At 47.5% G+C, this 24,513-nt stretch overlaps 1 protein-coding gene across 1 annotated transcript in view; it reads left to right on the top strand.

Moving 5' to 3' along the window:
- LOC309543482 (T-cell differentiation antigen CD6-like) overlaps positions 1 to 23,295 on the top strand; it is a gene marked incomplete at both ends in the record, with an annotated part of 67,753 nt that extends 44,458 nt beyond the window's left edge. Inside the window, 7 exons of the mRNA XM_082275961.1 lie at positions 3,110 to 3,406; positions 5,123 to 5,200; positions 5,638 to 5,766; positions 10,152 to 10,238; positions 18,842 to 18,916; positions 22,267 to 22,368; positions 23,156 to 23,295. Coding sequence (XP_082132087.1) covers positions 3,110 to 3,406; positions 5,123 to 5,200; positions 5,638 to 5,766; positions 10,152 to 10,238; positions 18,842 to 18,916; positions 22,267 to 22,368; positions 23,156 to 23,295 — 908 coding nt within the window. The remainder of the gene's footprint in view (positions 1 to 3,109; positions 3,407 to 5,122; positions 5,201 to 5,637; positions 5,767 to 10,151; positions 10,239 to 18,841; positions 18,917 to 22,266; positions 22,369 to 23,155) is intronic.
- Between the last annotated feature and the right edge of the window lie 1,218 nt (positions 23,296 to 24,513).

The raw sequence follows: 24,513 nt of genomic DNA, 5'->3' as shown, positions 1-24,513 counted from the left end.
ACCTTAGTCGGGACAGGATGGAAAGCTTTCTGGATTCTACTCCAGGATTGGGAAATGATACATTGCCTTTGATGGATTTGACAGAACCAATTTCAGCGGATGAGGTAGTTTGTGCTATAGAGAAGCTGGCTACCAAAAAGTCGCCTGGGCCAGATGGGTTGACAGCTGAATTTTACAAGTGTTTTAAGTCCATTCTGGCTCCCTTTTTAGCGGAGGTTTATAACAGCTGTTTAGATGAGGGTTCTCTCCCTCCCTCCATGAGGCAATCCGCTGTGATTCTTCTGTCAAAAGGTAAAGACCCCTCAATAATTGAGAACTGGCGCCCCATCAGTCTTCTCAATGTTGATAGAAAGATCTTGGCGAAGATTCTTTTTTGGCGCTTGTCGTCAGTAGCAGGCGATTTGTTGTCCAATCATCAGCACTGCTCGGTCCAGGGCAGAAGTACCTTTTCAGCAATTTTAGCTGTCCGGGAGGCTTTGGAGCGATGCAGGGCTGCTGGATGGAGAAAGTACTTGCTGGCATTGGATCAGGCGAAGGCTTTTGATCGAGTCAATCATGAGTACCTGTATTTGCTACTTGGTAGATACGGCCTGCAGGGGAGGTTTATTGATTGGCTGAAAACATTATATAAAGGGGCTGAGAGCTTCCCACTTGTTAATGGTTGGGTTGGACGGCCTTTTGAGGTTGGCTCTGGGGTGCGCCAGGGGTGTCCTTTGAGCCCCCTGCTATATGTATTCGCAATTGACCCCTTCATAAGAAGGTTAGAGAGTGGATCGTTGTGTGGGGTGCCTTTGGGCATTGCTGGTGTGCCGCCTTTGAAGGTCGTGGCCTATGCCGATGATGTGTCTGTTATTATCTCTGGGATGGAGGAGGCGCAGGAGGTGGTCTCTGTGATAGAGCAGTACACTGAGGCTTCTGGCTCTAAAATCAATCATGAAAAGAGTGAAGTTTTCTGGATGGGTGAGGAGGGTGAAAGCTTCGAACTTCCGGATGCCTTCCCAGAGCCCCAGCAGGAAATTAAAGTGTTGGGCATCAAATTTGGTCCTGGTGACTATGGTCATCGAAATTGGGAAAGCAGGTTGTTGAATGCCAATGCCAAGGTGGCAAGCTGGAAGAAATGGAAACTTTCCTTGAGGGAAAGGGTTGACTTGATTAAAACTTACCTGATCCCAATCTTTTTATATGTCAGCTTTGTCTGTATCTTGCCGGAATCTCTCTATGCAAGGGTGTACAGCTGCTTTTTCCAACTGTTATGGGGAAATAGGCTGAACCTGATTAAACGCAATGTAACTTACCTGTCCAGGCGGGAAGGTGGTCTAGGAATGGTCAACCCTATAGTTTTCTTTTCTCTGCTTTTTTTAAAGTATAATCTTGGTAATATGTTAGCAGAGACCCCGCCGGGATGGGTGGGTATTTTCCAATCTTGGTTTAGGCCTTTTCTGCGATGCTGGGAAGATGGCGGGCCAGTGAAAAGTCTGAGAGTCCGACATGGCAAGCTTCCGGCTTATGTTGCCCCGTGTCTGAAAATACTTAGGCAGTGGCAGGTGACAGTGGGGGATATCAAGTCCCTCCCCAGAAAGCTTCTGGAGAAGAGGATTTTGGGCTCTGCTTTCAGTGTGTCGCTGACCTTAAGGGATTGCTCAGGCCCCGTAATGAGGGAGGGGTTGCGTTTAATTAACTTAGGAAGAATCCCTTTGAAGTTTAGGGATCAAGCCTGGCTCGCTTTCCATGGAAGGCTCTATGTGAGAGGGAACCTGAAGCATCGCCCTGTGGATGATCGGGATTGTCCTAGAGCGGAGTGTGTTGGTAAAGTGGAGTCTATGGACCACTTTTTGCTCCAGTGTCCCTTTAACATAGAGGTGTATAAAAGGGTGGGGAGGGCTCTAGGCATCCCCTTTCTCTATCGCATGAGTTATGCGCAGTGGGTGTATGGGGCATTCCCGACTCGCTGGGATTTTGATTTGGATACACTTTTTCTAGTTAGTATAGTTGTCCGTTACTTCACGTGGAATGCACGGTGCCAGATTACCCTGCGGAAGAAAGTCCTCCCTGTCGAGGTGGTGGTGTACGATATTCTGGGTGAGGTTGGGAAGATTCGGGGTCTTGAGAAGGGCAGGGAGCCTCGAGCGGTCTGGATAAGGGCGTGGAGGAATATCAGACCTGCTTTTGGTGAACTGTCCATCTCTGGGTGAAAAGCTTTTTTCCTATGCTATTTCTTTCACACCTTTAGCTTTTGTTAGTTAATATCTTCATTTTTGAAGAAGGGCTGCATGCATAATGGGAGTGGTTTTTGTTTCTTGACCTCGCAGGTTTGATGTCTGGTGTGGTGGTGTGAGTCTAATTAAGATTATTTTTCCCGGTAATGATGTGTTTCATGATGTGAGTTTTGTTTTTGCTGTAAAGGCAGTCTTTATTTGAGAGCAGAATTTGCTATGTATTTTTTTTCCCCTTTTCATGTAAATATGTATATATTTATTTATGTATATTGATTTTATGCTTATTGATTGCAAGACTTTTAATAAACAAAATTGGGAAGAATGTCCCTTACATTGGAGGTCAGTGGGAAGAATGCTCCTTACATTGGTGGTCAGTGGGAAGAATGTCCCTTACATTGGTGGTCAGTGAGAAGAATATCCCTTACATTGGTGGTCAGTGGTAAGATTGCTCGTTACATTGGTAGTCAGTGGGAAGAACGCTCCCTACTTTGGGGGTCAGTGGGAAGAATAATCCTTACGTTGGTGGTCAGTGAAAAGAATGCTCCCTACTTTGGTGGTCAGTGGGAAGAATGCTCCCTACTTTGGGGGTCAGTGGGAAGATTGCTCCTTACATTGGTGGTCAGTGGGAATGTATCTGAGAGGCAGAAATTGGTCCTTGCTGAAGGAACCTCCGGAGGAACCCTGGTTGAGAAAGGCTGACCTAGGATGATTACTGTCCCTGCTGGACTTTCAGGATGGTGAGTAGGAGGACACTGATGAATGTCTGCTCCCTGAAGTCCTCTGCAATGAATGAACCACTTAGGTACTCAGAGTATTGGAAAACATTATTGTGTAGTTATGTGGTTGACTCCCGGCTCTGGCTTGTGCTTTACTCTGTGTTTATTCTCATGCAGGACATCATGAGCTTCGCCTGTCTGGAGGTCCCCATAACTGTTCGGGTCGTTTGGAAGTTTATATGGATGGAGTTTGGGCGACAGTGTGTGAGGGTTCCTGGTATGATGATGATTCCAACAAAGTGTGTGAAGATCTCGGCTGCGGATCGTTTGTGAAGAACACCAAATATGAACATACATTGAGTACAAGTGTGACCTTTCTGTGTTCTCATTCCATTTCATTATGGGAATGCCAAGTCTTATCCAAGAACCGCAACACCTGCCACCAAGCCAAGGCTGTGGGCATTGTCTGCAATAGTAAGGAAAAAAATCAGAATATTCCTTTATTTAGGATTTGATTTTCACTGAATCTTTCATTTCTTGTTTTTGGTGTATATACAGTACACTATATCACCAAAAGTATTGGGACACCTGCCTATACCACATAAACTCTAACGGCATCCCAGTCTTAGTCCGTAGGGTTCAATATTGAGTTGGCCCACCTAAGCTTCAACTGTTCTGGTATGGCTGTCCACAAGGTTTAGTGTCTATGGGAATGTTTGACCATTCTTCTAGAAACGTATTTGTGAGGTCAGGCACTAATGTTGGATGAGAAGGCCTGGCTCGCAGTCTCCGCTCTAATTCATCCCAAAGGTGTTCTATGGGGTTGAGGTCAAGACTCTGTGCAGGCCAGTCAAGTTCCTCCACCCCCAAACTAATCCATGTCTTTATGGACCTTGCTTTGTGCACTGGTCCAAATCATTTGGTGGAGGGGGGATTATGTTGTGGGGTTGTTTTTCAGGGGTTGGGCTTGGTTTCTTAGTTCCAGTGAAGAGAACTCTTAAGGCTTCAGCATGCCAAGACATTTTGGCCCCTTCCTGTTCCAACGTGACTGCACAACAGTGCACAAAGCAAGGTCCATAAAGACATGGATGAGCGAGTTTGGGGTGGAGGAACTTGACTGGCCGGCACAGAGTCCTGATCTCAACCCGATAGAACACCTTTAAAATAAATTAGAGTGGAGACTGGGAGCAAGACCTCTTCGTCCAAAATCAGTGCCTGACCTCACAAATGCCCTTCTAGAAGAATGGTCAAACATTTCCATAGACACTCCTAAACCTTGTGGACAGCCTTCCCAGAAGAGTTGAAGCTGTTATAGCTGCAAAGGGTGGGCCAACTCAATATTGAACCCTACGGACTAAGACTGGGATATCACTAAAGATCATTTGTGTGTAAAGGCAGGCGTCCCAATACTTTTGGTTATTTAGTGTTTTGGTGCTAGGGGAGTGCTGAAGGTTTCAGGAAAGTCAGACGTCCCACATGACGCACCTTTCTGGATTGTCTGACCCTTCTCTGCTGGAGGAAAGTACCAAGGGATGGCGGGTCCGGAGTCTTCACCGAGGATGAAGAAATGATGGTGTGGGATCTTCCTGTCTGTGACCACACCATGGACATGTATCATGGCCTCCCTGTCCTCCCTGTCTGTGACCACACCATGGACATGTATCATGGCCTCCCTGTCCTCCCTGTCTGTGACCACACCATGGACATGTATCATGGCCTCCCTGTCCTCCCTGTCTGTCACCACACCATGGACATGTATCATGGCCTCCCTGTCCTCCCTGTCTGTCACCACACCATGGACATGTATCATGGCCTCCCTGTCCTCCCTGTCTGTGACCACACCATGGACATGTATCATGGCCTCCCTGTCCTCCCTGTCTGTCACCACACCATGGACATGTATCATGGCCTCCCTGTCCTCCCTGTCTGTGACCACACCATGGACATGTATCATGGCCTCCCTGTCCTCCCTGTCTGTCACCACACCATGGACATGTATCATGGCCTCCCTGTCCTCCCTGTCTGTGACCACACCATGGACTCCCCCCCCCCCCCCCCCCCACACACGCTGTAGAAGTGAAGTTATTGAAATTCTTCCTTCTGTAAATTCTCTTTTATCTCTGTCCTCCAATCTGTCTTCCTTTATCCACATTTCTCTTTGTGTTTCCATTGGATGAATGTCTTTTCCAGGATCAGGTGACTTCTATGATGCGATGACCACAGTGACCTCATCCAGCTCACATTTTGACCTGACTCCGCCCCTGACAGGTATTATTTATTGATTATAATAGTCATATTTGTCATTTTCTCAGCATCTCATAGCAGCATCCGCTCATTCCACCTACCAAGAGGAATATTCCAGCCATGGTGGGGGCTCTTCATTATCTTCTATTGGGGGGGCAATGCTCCTCCGACCTTTTACCCACACACATCACTATCTTCTGGACTGCAGAATGCTTCGCCCATGTCAGGATGTTGGTTGGTGTGATGTCTGGTTAGTTGGAACTGAATATGAAGAGACTTCTGTACAGAAAAGTCCAATAATCTACCCATGAATGTCCTGGGACGGTGGCTTCTAGAATGGAAAGTGAGGCTTTTATGTCCTGCATGCTATAATAGACTTTACAACCATAGTGCTAGGTGCAGAGTTCCCTTTATATTTCTGTTTGGCTTCATGACACTAATCTCAACTTTTTGTGTCTTAGGGTCCCCCCCTGTCCGCAGTGACTCCACCCATTCGTATTTCATTATCGTCTGCGCTCTCCTCCTCAGCCTTCTCCTCATGTCTGTCCTTGTCTTCACAACCATCATCTGGAGACTCCGATTAAAGCAGAGTAAGGAATACTATATGATATCGTGGTAAGGAGGAGTATATGGCTAAGCGGTAGGGAAGAGTATATGGCATAGTGGTAAGGAAAAGTATAGGGTGTAAGTTCTTGGCTAGGTTAGGGGGCCGTATTTAGGTTGAGATTAGTTGAAGACCCAGATTTAGAGTTATTTGAAGATCACTGATACAGCTTGGACCAGGGTTAGGTGAGGACTAGGGTTAAGGTTTGGGTCCTCACTCTAAAGTTTGGTTTGGTTTTATTGAAGATCAGGTTTATGTCAGGACTTAGGTTAAAATTCAAGATTAATATTTATGGTTACATAGTTACATAGTTAGTGAGGTTGAAAAAAGACATCAGTCCATCCAGTTCAACCTATGATGTGTGTGTGTGTTTGCTTTTAACCGTACATTGTATACCCCTGTATGTTGTACATTGTATACCCCTGTATGTTGTACATTGTATACCCCTGTATGTTGTACATTGCATACCCCTGTATGTTGTACATTGTATACCCCCTGTATGTTGTACATTGTATACCCCTGTATGTTGTACATTGTATACCCCTGTATGTTGTACATTGTATACCCCTGTATGTTGTACATTGTATACCCCTGTAATGTTGTACATTGTATACCCCTGTATGTTGTACATTGTATACCCCTGTATGTTGTACATTGTATACCCCTGTAATGTTGTACATTGTATACCCCTGTATGTTGTACATTGTATACCCCTGTATGTTGTACATTGTATACCCCTGTAATGTTGTACATTGTATACCCCTGTTATGTTGTACATTGTATACCCCTGTATGTTGTACATTGTATACCCCTGTATGTTGTACATTGTATACCCCTGTATGTTGTACATTGTATACCCCTGTAATGTTGTACATTGTATACCCCTGTTATGTTGTACATTGTATACCCCTGTATGTTGTACATTGTATACCCCCTGTATGTTGTACATTGTATATCCCCTGTATGTTGTACATTGTATACCCCCTGTATGTTGTACATTGTATATCCCCTGTATGTTGTACATTGTATACCCTCTGTATGTTGTACATTGTATACCCCTGTATGTTGTACATTGTATACCCCTGTAATGTTGTACATTGTATACCCCTGTTATGTTGTACATTGTATACCCCTGTATGATGTACATTGTATACCCCTGTATGTTGTACATTGTATACCCCTGTATGTTGTACATTGTATACCCCTGTATGTTGTACATTGTATACCCCTGTATGTTGTACATTGTATACCCCTGTAATGTTGTACATTGTATACCCCTGTTATGTTGTACATTGTATACCCCTGTATGATGTACATTGTATACCCCTGTATGTTGTACATTGTATACCCCTGTATGTTGTACATTGTATACCCCCTGTATGTTGTACATTGTATATCCCCTGTATGTTGTACATTGTATACCCTCTGTATGTTGTACATTGTATACCCCTGTATGTTGTACATTGTATACCCCTGTATGTTGTACATTGTATATCCCCTGTATGTTGTACATTGTATACCCTCTGTATGTTGTACATTGTATACCCCTGTATGTTGTGGTCTTTAAGGTGTCCATCTAATAGTTTTTTGAAACTATCGATGCTCCCTGCTGATACGACTGCTTGTGGAAGAGAATTCCACATCCTTACCGCTCTTACAGTGAAGAACCCCTTACGCATTTTAAGGTTAAACCGCCTTTCCTCTAGTTTTAGTGAGTGGCCACGTGTCTTGTTGTATTTCCTTACTCTGAATAGTTTGTTCCTTATGCTAGGGTCGCCAGTACAGTATTTGTACATTGATATCATATCCCCCCTCAATCGTCTCTTCTCCAGAGAGAATAGGTTCAGTGCTTGTAGTCTTTCCTCATAGCTGATGTTCTCCATTCCCCTAATGATTTTTGTTGCCCTTCTCTGGACTTTCTCCAGTTCCAGCACATCCTTCCTGAGGACCGGTGCCCAGAACTGGACAGCATACTCCAGATGTGGCCGGACCAGAGTCTTGTAGAGTGGGAGAATAATCTCTTTATTTCTGGAGTGAATCCCCTTTTTTATACATCCCAGTATTCTGTTGGCTTTGCTTGCAGCGGCTTGGCATTGCATGCCACTGCCAAGCCTGCTGTCTACCAGTACCCCCAAGTCCTTTTCCATCCTAGACTCACCCAGAGGTTCCCCCCCTAGTGAGTAGCTTGCTTTCTGGTTTCTGGCCCCCAAGTGCATTACTTTACATTTTTCAACATTAAATCTCATCTGCCATGTAGTTGCCCACCCCGTTATTTTGTTCAGGTCCGCTTGTAAGGTTTCCACATCCTGCATAGAAGATATTGGCATGCTTAGTTTAGTATCATCCGCAAATACTGAGATTGTACTAGATATCCCCTCCTCTAGATCATTTATGAATAAATTAAACAGGATTGGTCCCAGGACAGAACCCTGGGGGACCCCACTTTCCACACCCGCCCAATCCGAGTACTCCCCATTAATCACCACCCTCTGGACTCTCCCCTGGAGCCAGTTCTCTATCCAGGTACTCACCTTATGGTCCATACCTACCTTCCTTAGTTTGTACAGTAAGCGTTTGTGGGGAACGGTGTCAAAGGCCTTTGCAAAGTCCAGATACACCACATCCACAGGCCTTCCTTTATCCAGATACACCACATCCACAGACCTTCCTTTATCCAGATACACCACATCCACAGGCTTTCCTTTATCCAGATACACCACATCCACAGACCTTCCTTTATCCAGATACACCACATCCACAGACCTTCCTTTATCCAGATACACCACATCCACAGACCTTCCTTTATCCAGATACACCACATCCACAGACCTTCCTTTATCCAGATACACTCCATCCACAGACCTTCCTTTATCCAGATACACCACATCCACAGACCTTCCTTTATCCAGATACACCACATCCACAGACCTTTCTTTATCCAGATACACCCCATCCACAGACCTTCCTTTATCCAGATACACCACATCCACAGGCCTTCCTTTATCCAGATACACCACATCCACAGGCTTACCTTTATCTAGGTGGCAGCTCACTTCATCGTAGAAGGTTAATAGATTGGTTTGGCAAGAACGATTTTTCATGAATCCATGCTGATTACTACTTATAATACCGTTTTAATTACTAAAGTCTTGTATGTGGTCCCTTAACAACCCCTCCAAAATCTTGCAGACTACAGATGTTAGGCTGATCGGCCTATAGTTACCCGGGATATATCTCGGCCCCTTTTTAAATATTGGTACCACGTTGGCTTTTTTCCAATCAGCTGGCACCATACCCATCTGTAAACTATCCTTAAAGATCAAGAATAATGGTCTGGCAATCACCTGGCTGAGCTCTTTCAGAACCCTCGGGTGCAAGCCATCCGGTCCCGGTGATTTATTTATGTTAAGTTTCTCTAGTTTAGTTTTAAGTCTATCTTCTGTTAGCCATGGTCAGCTTAAGGTTAGCAGTTATGTTAAGGAGCAGGGTCTGGGTTAGCCTGGGGACCAGATTTAGGGTTGTGCTGATAACCATGGTCAGAGTGATGCTGAGGACCAGGTTTAGTGTTAGACTGAGGACCAGGTTTAGTGTTATGCTGAGGACCAGGTTTAGTGTTATGCTGAGGACCAGGTTTAGGATTATGCTGAGGACCAGATTTAGGGTTTGTTCTGATAACCATGGTCAGAGTGATGCTGAGGACCAGGTTTAGTGCTAGGCTGAGGACCAGGTTTAGTGTTAGGCTGAGGACCAGGTTTAGTGTTAGGCTGAGGACCAGGTTTAGGGTTATGCTGAGGACCAGGTTTAGTGTTAGGCTGAAGACCAGGTTTAGTGTTAGGCTGAGGACCAGGTTTAGGGTTATGCTGAGGACCAGGTTTAGTGTTAGGCTGAGGACCAGGTTTAGGGTTATGCTGAGGACCAGGTTTAGTGTTAGGCTGAAGACCAGGTTTAGTGTTAGGCTGAGGACCAGGTTTAGGGTTATGCTGAGGACCAGGTTTAGTGTTAGGCTGAGGACCAGGTTTAGGGTTAGGCTGAGGACCAGGTTTAGTGTTAGGCTGAGGACCAGGTTTAGGGTTATGCTGAGGACCAGGTTTAGGGTTTGCCCGAGGACCAAGGTTAGGGTTAGACTGAGGACCAGGTTTAGGGTTTGATGGACTACCGAGGTTAGCGTTAGGCTGAGAACCAGAGTTAGGGTTTAGCTAAGGACCTAGGTTAGATTTAGGCTGAGAACCAAGTTTATGGTTTGGCTGAGGTCCAGTTATATAGTAAGGCTGATCATCGGGTCAGGGCTTTTGCCAAGACTTGGGTTAGAGTGAAGTGTAGTTTTTGTAGTTATTTTATGACTTTATTCAGATTTCTGTTATTTTCTCCCAGAATCCTCACAGCAGAATCTATCGCTGATCAGACACAATGAATACAGGGACTTCAGAGCCTCTACGCTGAGACCGACCCAGCCCCCAGGTCAGGAAATATGTTATCACACCTTCTCCTTTCAGTATTCGGCAATCTGCTATTTATACTTCATCAAATGTTTTGTAAGAGCCTCATCTGGCTGAGATAGTCCTCACATCGATGGGATCTTAAATCAATAATGTTTATTCCCCGAGGTGGGCTGTGGCAGAGAAGTCTTAGTGTGTCTGTAGGAATGGGCTGTCCTCTGCATGTTTGTTGCGTCATAGAAGCTCAAGGAACAAATTTTGGTCCTCAGCCAGGCACCTTTTTACACAAGACAATTGCGGAGAATATGCACCGCATTTGGGGTGCCATTCAGGATGAATCAGCGCAATTCTACCCATGATCCCAAGTGTGAAGGGGGTCTAAGGCATTGATTTTTGATTATTTGCTTGGATTCTCTCCTTGTCAGCAAGTCACGTTAGTCTGTGAGGCCATAGTACAGTCCCCTACTTGAGCTTGGTGAAGTGAGAAAAGTGCCATCAGGTGTACATTGAAATATATAATTACATAATGTGCTGACTTCCTTTTGTACACAGCTTACCAGAGCGACTGTATAAACTTTCTAAATGCAGAACAAGTCGGCACTCAGATGATTCCAGATAAGAAGTGTGACAGACCTACCCGGGACTGGCTTTTGGAGGGGACTGCAGGCTAACAAACTTGCCTACAAACTATAGGCCCTGGCTTTTTAGGGAACACTACTCTTTGTGAGGTGTATGCTGTGGGGACCCCTGGTGCTGTGTTACTTTGGATTCAAGTCCAGGTTTAGGGCCTATCTGCCCCAGTACCAATAAGGACTGCTCCACACAGTAAGACTCATAGCAGATGTTAATATCATCAGCTCAACCACCTGTCTTCCACATATTGTTAATTGTGCTAATTAACTGACCTGTTGTCTCTGCTAGCAAAATACTGTGGGGATGTGTTTATACTTGTAATAATGTGTATTGCACTTTGTGAGCTTGATGCCAGCAAGTCTGACCTGGAATGAGATCACCGATTGTCCAGATGGCTAGTTGTTTAATTAACTAGTGTTTCTAGTGTTAATTATATTTCTGTATATAGTTGCGTTTGCATATGATAATGTGATCAGCCTCACCTGAGTGTGTAGAGCAGGGGTGGGGAACCTATGTCCCGGGGGCCTTATGCGGCCCTCAAAGTCATTTGGTCCGGCCCCCCCATGCAGCCGAGTGTGTCTCTCAGCTGATCTGTCAGAACGGAGCCAATGCTTCCTGTATAGTTCTGGCTCCATTCTGACAGTTTGAGTGAGTCACAGGCGGAGTGATATCAAATGCACTCCGCCTGTGACCAATACTGGAAACATTGCCTCTTCCTCCAGGGTGGCGCTGTTGCTAGCCAGCATTTCCCACCAGCAGCACACACAGCAGTACCAGCCAGAGCCAGCAGTACTCACAGCAGTACCAGCCAGAGCCAGCAGTACCCACAGCAGTACATGCCAGAGCCATCAGTACCCACAGCAGAATCAGCAGTACCCAAAGCAGTACCAGCCAGAGCCAGTAGTACCCACAACAGTACCAGCCAGCAGTACCCACAGCACAGTACCAGCCAGCAGTACCCACAGCAATACCAGCCAGAAGTACCCACAGCAATACCAGCCTGAGCCAGCAGTACCAGCCAGCAGTACTAGCCAGCCAGCAGTACCCACAGCACAGTACCAGGCAGCAGTACCAGCCTGAGTCAGCAGTACCCAAGGCAGTACCTACAGCACAGTACCAGCATGAATCAGCAATACCCACAGCAGTACTAGCCTGAGCCAGCAGTACCAGCCAGCAGTACCCACAGCACAGTACAAGCCAGCAGTACCGGCCTGAGCCAGCAGTACCCACAGCAGTACCAGCCAGCTATACCCACCAGCATTACCCGCCAGCAGTTCTTTTCAAAACTTACTACCACAGTTCCAGACTGACCGACGCAAACCTGGAAAACCAGTTGCGAGTAGCAACATCATCAATACCAGCTAACATAACACACCTCACCAAAGAGAAGCAGTTGCAGCCATCACATTAGGGGTGAGTTAATTAAATGTTTGACCAAATATAACAGGCACGTTTTTAAGCTGATAGTTTTGTACGGCCCCCGAATGATTTTATAAATACCCAAATGGCCCTTGGCAGAAAAAAGGTTCCCCACCCCTGGTGTAGAGTATAAAAAGCCTGCATTCTTGTTCAATAAAGAGTTCCAGTTTTGCAGCTGAGCTAGTCCCATCTAGTTCTTGGTTGCAATATGCGGCTATATCTCGTATCTATGTTCAGACTGGAAGAAGCGGTATTCTGATGGAAGCACTCAAGCAGAGGGTGGGACAGTTCCCTAACATTGGTGGAAGCTTCTTGAGATGCTTCCTGCAGTCTGGGACATCCAAACCTCCACTGGAATCCCAGGTCCGGATAGCCAAAGAGGATAGGTACAAATACAAGCTGGCAGCCGCTATGGAAGAAGAATTCGGAAACCCGTCCTGCTGGGATGGTATGATTCTGTCCAATGGGAACTATGGAAGGAAGCGCTAGCCTGTGAACAGTGACATCAGGGAAAAATTCTCCCCACCATACAGGAAAGGTACTGGTCGCAGAATGAAGTGCGAATGCTGTTATTTGGGAAACAACCGCACATGGAATGGAAAGCTGAGTTAAGCAGGCTGGTTCAGGCAGAGAATCTTTGGCTACGGTGGCCTGGGGCAGTTATTAGAGAGGTTTTCCAAGGACCCTGACTTTGGGAGTGATCTGGAGTGGCGTTTGGAGGAAATCTTGGAATACAGAGAACAGATACTGAATGTCTCGGAAGTGCTCTGGGCACTGGAAAATTTGGAGTTTCTAGCCATTCAAGAATGGGAGCTGGAGATCGCCTACAGATGGCTGCTAGACTCTGCTCAGCTGCAGGTCTGAGCTCTCTTTGCCTGGGACTACCCAGAAGTACCAGCCGACAGCCATGAAATACCGGCAATCGGGCAGAGTAACAGTGTGCTTTGCCCATCTCCGCCCGTAGCCATGGAAGCGGAGCTCTTATGGCGGATGCAGCAAGTGCTCACTCACTTTGACAATCCTGATTCTGTACGGGACGATCTTGGATGGAGGAATGCGTCTGTCCAGCAGCCAGATGAGAGTATGGAAGATGGAACAGTTGGCTCATCTCTACAGCCACAGATCATCACGGAAAGCATTTAATTGCTTTTTCATCGGAGGATGTAACATTTACTGAACTTTCAACTGAAGTGCTGACAACAGGGCAGAGCTCTGCTAGCCTCTGCCCAGCACCAGTAACATCTTCTGGGTTTCAGGGACAGGAGATGGTGAACCTCTATCCCCAGACACCAGTTCCAGAGACTTGGGATTTAATAGACTTTCCTGCTGAATAGGAACAACCCAGTGAGCCTAAAGCAGAAAATCACGCATCCAGGCATAGCGCTGCTGACCTCTGCCTGCAGTAATCGGTGACCCTGGAGGATTTTTGCAAGGCCACCAACTTTTAAGTTTACTTCCCAGCAGAAGAGCTGGCATCAGGGTAGAACAACACTAAGCTCTGCCCAGCACCAAGAGCTACTTTAGGCTTCTTGAGAGAAGAAGCAGCCGGCCTTTCTCCCACACCACTGACAGGGATATTGGACGAAACTTCTCCAGCTGAAGCACTGGTGTCAGGCGCTTACTGCTGTGCGCAGGCACACTGGTAACCTTCTTGCCGTGAATTGGCGTACGCCAGTGTGCGTAAGCAGAGGCTTCCTCACGTAGCGCTCTAACGTTCCCGAATCCCCATTGGCGCCAATCAGACTATTTAAGTTCAGCAACCACACTAGGCCTTTGCTGTTTGATCTTCAGCTGTTCCTGTGTCTCCTGTGCCCGTACCTATTGTTTCCTGATCATCTGACCCGGCTTACCTTTGAGCTTGCTTGCCTGCTACCCGCCCTGATCTCGGCTTGTCTTGACTACGCTTCTGCCTTACCCTGATATGTTTATCCGCTATTGGACTTGGACGTCGCCTGGCTGGGTGATCCTGAGGACCGCGACCTGGTGCTAGCACGCAGCAAAATCCATTTCCACCATTAGGAGCTTTGGTGAACACCGGCTAGTGCTTAGACCCCGCACCTCAGGTGAACCTGTGTCTTCTGCCAAGGTGTCCTGTCGGCATTTCCACCTCTGGATCCCACGTAGCATTCTGAGCACTCTATCAGGTGGGAATTCCCTTATGTGTCAGGCTCTGTAACGTCGTTCCTGACCATTGGCAACTGGACAGAGAGTCCAAAACCTCTGCCCCACCTATGTGGTAGTTCCTGAGGTCCAGGGTGAGAAGGAGACGGTCACTTCCGAGCAGATCAGCATCCAGGGGAAGAAATGAGAGGAGGTTGTCATCCTCCCTCCCCAACAGTCAGCGAGAGTGGAGGAAACATTCCTTCCCTCTCCAGCCAGGATCCGTGCACCTGGGAGACAGTGACAGAGAAATGTCATCCCAGCAACCAGATGAGGAAACGGGAGATGAAGCAGCTGGCTCACCTCCCCAATGGCAGCTACACAGTTTGGGAGAGAAGGAGGTCATCTGGAAGCAGCAGATCCACAGTCTGGGAGTGAAGGAATCCGGGCTCCCTCCCCAACAGTTAGCTGGATCTGATGATGTGGAGTCCCCAGCAGAAGTGCTGACAATAGGACAGAGTGCTACCAACCTCTGCCCAGTACCAGCAACAACAACAGAGTTCCAGGGAGCCCCTCTCCCCAGCGACAAGCTTATGAAGTAAAGCTTCTACTCCCAGCTGACTCGCTGGCAACAGGGCAGAGTGCCGCTGGCCTCTGCCTAGCACCTACAGTGTTTCCATGTCTTCCGGGAACTCGGGCAATTGGCCGCTCTGCCCAGCAACAGATTGAGCGATGGAATGGTAAAGACCACCCAGCTGAAGTGCTGGCGGCCGGACAGAGAGTCAATGACCTCTGTCCTACTCCTACTGATGGTAACCATTCCCTGTCTTCCACACATTAATTGTGCTAATTAACCAACCTATTGTCTCTGCTAGCAAACTACTGTGGGGATGGGTTTATACTTGCAATAATGTGTTTTGTACTTAGTGAGCTTGATGCCGGACAGTCTGACCTGGTATGAGATCCCTGATTGTCCAAGTGGCTAGTTGTTTAACTTATATGTTTATAGTGTTAATTATATTTATGTATACAGTTCTGTTTGCATATGATAATGTGATCAGCTTCACCTGAGTGTGTAGTGTATAAAAAGCCTGTATTCTTGTTCAATAAAGAGTTCCAGTTTTGAAGCTGAGCTAATCCCGTCTAGTTCTTGGTTGCAACATGCGGCTAATATTTGATATCTATGTTCAGACTGGAGGAAGCAGTAAAGTGGCAGAAGCACTTAAGCGGAGTGTATGACGGTTCCATCACAAGAAGATTTTACTGAAGTCCCATACGAGAAATAACACCAATATTTTGGGGGTCACACGTGCCTCCTTTCTCACCCTTCACTTTTACCCTGATAAAGGAGGCACGTGTGACCCCAAAATGTTACGGTCATTCCTAATATGGGACTTCAGTAAAATCTTATCTGGATTTATCTGAGTGCTGGCTTGTTCCGCATTCGGAAGGAGTACTTCAAAAGCTTCCTTTGCTAGAAGGTTGACTCCTCTATGGTAGCCCACACCGAATCTTATTTAACAGACCTGGCCTCAGGCAGATCCCAAAATGGCCTCTTTTGGGGAGTTCAGGCAGGATATAGGATGACTTATTTGGTGGGATAAGGAAGGACACAGGATAGCCACTAGGGGGGTAACTTAGACAGGAGACAGAATGATCTCTATGGGAAACTCGAGCAGGAGACAGGGCGGCCTCTATGGGGGAACAAGGCAGGAGACAGAATGGTCTCTAGGGGGGGGGGGGGGTCAGACAGGAAAGAGGCTGACTTCCATGGTGGGATAAGTCAAGAGATAGGACAGCGTCTATGGAAGAATAAGACAGGAGACAGAATGGTCTCTATGGGGGGCTCAGTCAGGCGACAGGATGACTTCTATAGTGGGATAAGGAAGGAGACAGAACGGCCTCTATAGGGGGACAAGGCAGGAGACAGGATGACTTCTATGGTGGCATAAGGCAGGAGACAGGGTGGCCTCTATGGGGGATAAGGCAGGAGACAGAATGGTCTCTATGGGGGGCTCAGGCAGGAGACAGGAAGACTTCTATGGTGGGATAAGGCAGGAGACAGAATGGCCTCTACGGGGGGTGGGGGGGGGGTGATAAGGCAGAAGACATATGAGGGTTTAGGAAGGATACAGAATGGTCTCTACCGGGGGTTCAGGGAGGAGGCAGGATAGCATCTATGGGGTTTAAGAAGGAGACAGAATGGTATCTATGGGGTCTCAGGAAGGAGACAGGACAGCCTCTATGGGGGGGGGGGGGGATAAGGCAGGCGACATAAAGGTCTCTATGGGGGGTTCAGGAAGGAGACAGTACTATAGCCTGTACTGGGGGATGAGGGAGGAGACAGGATGTCCTCTATAGGGGGATAAGGCAGGAGGCAGGACAGCCTCTATGGGGGCTCAGGCAGGAGACAGGATGACTTATATGGTGGCATAAGGCAGGAGACGGAACTCCCTCTATAGGGGATAAGGCAGGAGACAGAATGGTCTCTATGGGGTACTCAGGTAGGAGACAGGATGACTTTTATGGTGGGATAAGGTTGGAAACAGGATGGCCTCTATGGGTGTATAAGGCAGGAGACAGGACAGCCTCTATGGGGGGGGCTCAGGCAGAAGACAGGATGACTTCAATGGTGGGATAAGGCAGGAGACAAGATGGCCTCTATAGGGAGAACTCAGGCAGGAGACAGGATGGCCTCTATGGGGGGATAAGGCAGGAGGCAGGACAGCCTCTATGGGGGCTCAGGCAGGAGACAGGATGACTTATATGGTGGCATAAGGCAGGAGACGGAACTCCCTCTATAGGGGATAAGGCAGGAGACATAATGGTCTCTATGGGGTACTCAGGTAGGAAACAGGATGACTTCTATGGTGGGATAAGGTTGGAAACAGGATGGCCTCTATGGGTGTATAAGGCAGGAGACAGGACAGCCTCTATGGGGGGGCTCAGGCAGAAGACAGGATGACTTCAATGGTGGGATGAGGCAGGAGACAAGATGGCCTCTATAGGGAGAACTCAGGCAGGAGACAGGATGGCCTCTATGGGGGGATAAGGCAGAAGACATATGGGGGTTTAGGAAAGATACAGGATGGTCTCTACTGGGGGTTCAGGGAGGAGACAGGATAGCATTTTATGGATTTTAAGAAGGAGACAGAATGGTATCTATGGGGACTCAGGAAGGAGACAGGACAGCCTCTATGGAGGGATAAGGCAGGAGACATAAAGGTCTCTATGGGGTGCTCAGGAAGGAGATGGGATGGTCTCTATGGGTGGGGGGGTGGTGGGTTTCAGGAAGGAGACAGGATGGCCTCTATTGGGAGTTAAGGGGGCAGACAGGATGGCCTCTGTGACGGTGCTCACCGTCACCGTCACTGGGAGTGAAAGACAGATACTTTATGGTTTGGATAACTTCAAATGGGAGAGTAATATTTATCAACAATATCTCTCAAGAAATATGTGAGGACTATTCCTGTTTGATTCTGAAAATGTTCATTGAAAGAGTTAATCACATTAACTTCTGTTCCAAGTCCTTCAATGTCAGAGACAGGCTCTCCCTATTGTTTGTGTATTGAGATAATATGTATTGTATTTCAGGAGCTCGAGGACGGAACATCTGCTAGTTAATTGGCTCAGGTTGATTAAATCACTGTCCTCTGTTAGTTGCTGAGTTTACTGTTTGTGCCTCTATTGTGGGTTCAGGGAGGAGACAGGATGGCCGCTATTGGGGGTTCAGGGAGCAGTATCATCTTAAGACCATTAAAGGTACACTGGGGCCCCGCCTACACAATCACCAACGAGAATAAAAATGAAAATTATCGATAAGGCTATATTTATTGGTACAGCAGTTCCAGGCTAATAACAGCTTCCAAGTTCAGTGGCTGGGTCCGGTAAAGCACACACACATGCATGGGAGTCAGGCTCCACTGTATTGTGTGTGCCTGTTCCCGTAGAGGCAGATAGGCATTCCTGCAGTTGTGGGCCCCCCCTCCACGGCCTGAGTGGCCTGACAGCAGCGCAGGGCTGACAGGCGCTTGCCAGCTGCTAAGTTTGGCGGTGGGATGCACACGGGAATCGGGACTAATGCTTGGCTGGGGTTGGTTCGCTGGACAGGTGAAGCCCCCTGGGCAAGTGGGGCCCCCGGGCAACTGCCCAGCGTTCCCATTCATTAAGATGGCCCTGTCAGGGAGGAGACAGTATGGCCTCTATTGGGGGTTCAGGGAGGAGACCGGATGGCCTCTATTGGGGGTTCAGGGAGGAGACCGGATGGCCTCTATTGGGGGTTCAGGGAGGAGACAAAATAGCCTCTATTAAGGGGGGGGGTCAAGAAGGAGGAAGAATGGTCATTATGGAGAGGCACACAATGAGAGACAAACCATTTTTTTAGGTTGTTAATTTTACCAATTCAATATTTCTGATCTGCATTCCACTGTCACAGCTTTCTTCTAAGTAATTTAAGCCTAATCTGTTTTCTAGATGATTCTCTACAAATCCCAATACTTTACACCGGTCATATCCCTCCAAGCCCACGTACCCGCAATATGGAGCCCGGTAAGTAGCAGAGTGCCGCCTCGTATTATCACCAGTATATGGAGGACAGATGCAGCAATAGGACACATGGAGCTGCATGTCTGATAGGAATGGAACAACACATCACTAAAGACAAAATTGGCTTCATACTCCCATTTCTGTCTCTGGCTTTATGACCTGCAAAACATTGCAGGTTTTTTTTTTTTTTTGTTTCCTCATAGTGTGCCAGCTTCGGACTGTACACCTAGAATGGAAGTCCTGACAAAGGACAGGGAAGGTGTGCCAGCTCTGCATCTGTACACCTAGAATGGAAGTCCTGGCAGAGGACAGGGGTGATGTGCCAGCTCTGGGTCTGTACACCTAGAATGGAGGTCCTGGTAGAGGGCAGGGAAGATGTGCCAGCTCTGGGTCTGTACACCTAGAATGGAAGTCCTGGTAGAGGGCAGGGAAGATGTGCCAGCTCTGGGTCTGTACACCTAGAATGGAAGTCCTGGTAGAGGGCAGGGAAGATGTGCCAGCTCTGGGTCTGTACACCTAGAATGGAGGTCCTGGTAGAGGACAGAGAAGATGTGCCAGCTCTGGGTCTGTACACCTAGAATGGAGGTCCTGGTAGAGGACAGAGAAGATGTGCCAGCTCTGGGTCTGTACACCTAGAATGGAAGTCCTGGCAGAGGACAGAGAAGATGTGCCAGCTCTGGGTCTGTACACCTAGAATGGAAGTCCTGGTAGAGGGCAGGGAAGATGTGCCAGCTCTGGGTCTGTACACCTAGAATGGAAGTCCTGGTAGAGGGCAGGGGGGATGTGCCAGCTCTGGGTCTGTACACCTAGAATGGAAGTCCTGGTAGAGGGCAGGGAAGATGTGCCAGCTCTGGGTCTGTACACCTAGAATGGAAGTCCTGGTAGAGGGCAGGGAAGATGTGCCAGCTCTGGGTCTGTACACCTAGAATGGAGGTCCTGGTAGAGGACAGAGAAGATGTGCCAGCTCTGGGTCTGTACACCTAGAATGGAGGTCCTGGTAGAGGACAGAGAAGATGTGCCAGCTCTGGGTCTGTACACCTAGAATGGAAGTCCTGGCAGAGGACAGGGAAGGTGTGCCAGCTCTGGGTCTGTACACCTAGAATGGAAGTCCTGGTAGAGGGCAGGGAAGATGTGCCAGCTCTGGGTCTGTACACCTAGAATGGAAGTCCTGGTAGAGGGCAGGGAAGATGTGCCAGCTCTGGGTCTGTACACCTAGAATGGAGGTCCTGGTAGAGGGCAGGGAAGATATGCCAGCTCTGGGTCTGTACACCTAGAATGGAAGTCCTGGCAGAGGACAGGGGTGATGTGCCAGCTCTGGGTCTGTACACCTAGAATGGAAGTCCTGGCAGAGGACAGGGAAGGTGTGCCAGCTCTGGGTCTGTACACCTAGAATGGAGGTCCTGGTAGAGGGCAGGGAAGATGTGCCAGCTCTGGGTCTGTACACCTAGAATGGAGGTCCTGGTAGAGGGCAGGGAAGATATGCCAGCTCTGGGTCTGTACACCTAGAATGGAAGTCCTGGCAGAGGACAGGGGTGATGTGCCAGCTCTGGGTCTGTACACCTAGAATGGAAGTCCTGGCAGAGGACAGGGAAGGTGTGCCAGCTCTGGGTCTGTACACCTAGAATGGAGGTCCTGGCAGAGGACAGGGGTGATGTGCCAGCTCTGGGTCTGTACACCTAGAATGGAGGTCCTGGCAGAGGACAGGGGTGATGTGCCAGCTCTGGGTCTGTACACCTAGAATGGAAGTCCTGGCAGAGGACAGGGGTGATGTGCCAGCTCTGGGTCTGTACACCTAGAATGGAAGTCTGTGCAGAGGACAGGGAAGATGTGCCAGCTCTGGGTCTGTATACCTAGAATGGAAGTCTGTGCAGAGGACAGGAGTGATGTGCCAGCTCTGGGTCTGTATACCTAGAATGGAAGTCTGTGCAGAGGGCAGGGGTGATGTGCCAGCTCTGGGTCTGTACACCTAGAATGGAAGTCTGTGCAGAGGACAGGGGTGATGTGCCAGCTCTGGGTCTGTACACCTAGAATGGAAGTCTGTGCAGAGGGCAGGGGTGATGTGCCAGCTCTGGGTCTGTACACCTAGAATGGAAGTCTGTGCAGAGGACAGGGAAGGTGTGCCAGCTCTGGGTCTGTACACCTAGAATGGAAGTCCTGGCAGACGACAGGGAAGGTGTGCCAGCTCTGGATCTGTACACCTAGAATGGAAGTCTGTGCAGAGGACAGGGGTGATGTGCCAGCTCTGGGTCTGTACAACTAGAATGGAAGGAAATATTAAAGCACAGTGTGGGTCTTCCGGAGGTTGGCACTCTGGCACACACTGGCAGCCTTGGTCTCTCTTCCCTTGGATAGTAAGCAATGGTCAAGGACACTTTTACATTTTTCATGTTGTCTTGTCTTGTTTAATGAGATTTTAGTATAAGACTGACCGTAAACTAGAGATTAGAAAATGGAAAACGGAAAACATGGACTTTACTGGTACAGATAAATAAAATATAACATTTATTGTTAACAGATTAAAATGTGAAACAATAATTGGCAAACAATTTCCGACACATACAAATAATCAAACCAAACAAAAAAAGAAACTGAAAAGTACAAAGGAAAGATAATTCCAAACTACCACATTATAAAAAAAAAAAAAAAGCATGTAAATATACATAGACTGTGACATTGATCATAATGTAAGTATCCCCCAAAGGGAGGCATAGAGATACCTATTCCCCTCCCGGGGATCTGTAGATAGGATTGTCACAGATGTCAAAGGTAGACGGAGTGTGAGCTAGGCTGACATGTTTCGCACATATGCTTCATCAGGAGCTCTGGTTCATCACTCTGTAAAGGTGCTCACAAGAGGGTAAGTTGAGGGAGGTGATCGGAGAAGCCAGCAAAGTTAAATCAGGATATAATTGTTAAAGTATCTACAAGAGCATTGTTCTTTGTCCAACTGGGGCTGCGGTTAGATGGTATAGATGATTGGCCATGTGTGGCCTCTAAGAGACCGCCCAATAACCATTTAGATTAGATTAGGTTTCTGGTAGTCAGGTAGAGAGGGATCAAGTAAAGAAATTGAGGTCCCGGACAAAAGGCTCCACATTCCGATCACCCCCAAGGATGGGGAAGTACCACCACCGTTTAGATGCATCCAGTCGGCCGCAATCTGGTTTTGCATTTTTTTTGCTTCCTATAACTATTCATGTACTAGAGATGGTAATTTAGACAATCTGACCATCATAGAAGCATTTTGTAGGACAGTACTGAAATAAGTCAAATGGTCTCATCTGAAGGTGTATTAAGAAATCAGACACCTGTCATCGTCCTTCATTGGGCCTTTCTGATCTCTTGTATTCTAGTTCCAGTCAGCATCCCACGTGTGCCCCCAACAGCAGCCATGGATGATGAGGAAGATTATGGGTTCAGCAGCACCCCACCCAAGCCACTAGCCACCTTTCAGGGTGAGTTTATATATTCCTTTTACAATTTTATGTCAGTTTTATGTGCCAGAACCACCTATGATGGTACTAACCGTCACTGGGAGTGAAAGACTGATACTTAATGGACACTGAGACTATGGTTTGGATTGCTTCAAATGGGTTTACACTTATGATAATGTGTATTGAACTTCATTGTCAGAGACAGGCTCTCCCTATTGTCTGTGTATTGAGGTGTGATGTGTATTATGTTAAGCCTGTCTGTCCCATTGTCAAATGTTAATGAACTCACATATTGTTTCTGTCCAGATGGCTAGATAATTAGTTCAGGTTAATTATATTTCTGTATACAATTTCATCTGCGTATGATAATGTAATCAGGCAACCCCTGACCTGATGGGATAATTTGGTCAGGAGGGGGATGTCCATGCTGTATATAAACTGTGTGAGAATGTTCAATAGAGGAGAAGGTTCCATAACTTATACAAGCTAAGTTGTCGGCTAGCTTTGTATGGGGGTGGCTGTAAAATCTGTTATCTATGTTCAAGACTGAAGGAAGCCGTATACTGACAAAGCCCACAAACACAGTGTGGGTAGCGGTTCCATTACACCACCAACAGGACATTATTACAGATTTATGGTTAGTCATTGGATACACTGCTAATAGATGTCCCCCCACAGTCACACACTATCATTACTATACATTTATATAGCTCTGACATATACCGGAGTGCTGTACAGAGATCACTGAGCGAGTCACATGAGTCTCTGTACCAGAGTGGTTGTGTGTGCTGTAGCTCTCCCTCTTCAGACACCAGGGGGCCGGTGAGTTACCTGGCCCCAGTGAGGATGGGAGATTCTGGGGATGACCCAGGCGATGGTCTCCCTGAGGGATCTGACCTGCGATCCCAAACCACATCTTTACCTGAAGACCTCGCCTATGGCCCTTAAAAAGGGGATTCGACCCCCGCTTTCAGACAGCAGGTTGCAGATCATCTAAAGAGAATAAAGAAGGAGGAGGAAAAGCTGGTGAGTCTGAAAGCAGACTACAAAAAAAGAAAGCTGTGCATGATTACGCATGAAGCAAGAAGCGTCAGAGTCTGAAACCGGAGGTTAAAGTTTGGAGGATGCAATAAATCACCAGCAGAATCTGGTGAAAGTGTTGAAGGGGAAAAGCGGAGCTTTCAAGGAAAAGTTCCAGAACGAGGAAAGGATCTGGAGAATGAGAAATGACACCAGTCGTGGAAAAGCATCAGCGGTGGCAGTGCGGGTGGAGAGTGAGGAGGGGGTCCTGCATGCTGTCCCTGAAATCCCATCCGCCTCAGGATCTGCTTCACTGGAGGAAATGGCGACCTCTGCCTCCCTCCCGCAAGCTGGAGGAATAGCACAGGAGGTAGAGGAAAATGGCGGAGGCCTGCTGAACTTTATTCAGGAAATGGAGTCTCTCTTAAGTGGAAGAACCTTTCGCTTTTCAGCGAATGAGAATGATGGTGAGGACCTGGCCCTTTAAAGGTAAAAGTGACTGAGAAGCCATGCTTTGTAAAAACTGTCAGTATGGACTCCAGCATGGACAGCAGTATGCAGAGCAAGATGCAGAGAAGCATGAACAGCAGCATGTAGAGCAGCATGGACAGCAGTGTTTTGGAGGGAAAACCTCCAGTGTCTGCACAGGACTCTGCAGTGAAGATGACTGCTGTGCCTGCAGGATTAGACTCTGCTATTAAGATAGCTGTGACTGTGAACTCTGCTGCTATGAATTCTATGTCTCTAGACAATGACGGTAAGAAAACTATGACTGTGAACTCTACTGAAGGGAAGGGAAAGGGATCTGCCATTGCTTCTGAACAATCCCCCACTGGTTCCTGCAGGTATGACAGATAATGGTGGGGAAGGAAATGACAGCTGCACTGTGAAAGGTGTTACTAAAATCCCAGGAAGAGTGACAAGGAGGGGAAGGCTTTTACCTAAGAGGAGTATGTTGGAGGAAGAGGAGATGAAGACAGCAGCGTTTGGTGTGAGTGGGTCTTCCACAGATGGGAAAATGAATGTGAATGATAAAGCTGCTTCTAATGCTGGAAAGGGGAATTTATGTGAGTTGGTGGATGGAGTGACAGCTGCTGCCGCTGGTGGTGATTTGCAGAGCGGGGGTTCTGAGGCTTCTTCAACCAA

This window comes from Pelophylax lessonae (assembly GCF_965119305.1).
Source record: "Pelophylax lessonae genome assembly, contig: HAP1_SCAFFOLD_77, whole genome shotgun sequence".
NCBI lineage: Eukaryota > Metazoa > Chordata > Amphibia > Anura > Ranidae > Pelophylax > Pelophylax lessonae.
This window is presented reverse-complemented; position numbering and strand designations above follow the sequence as displayed.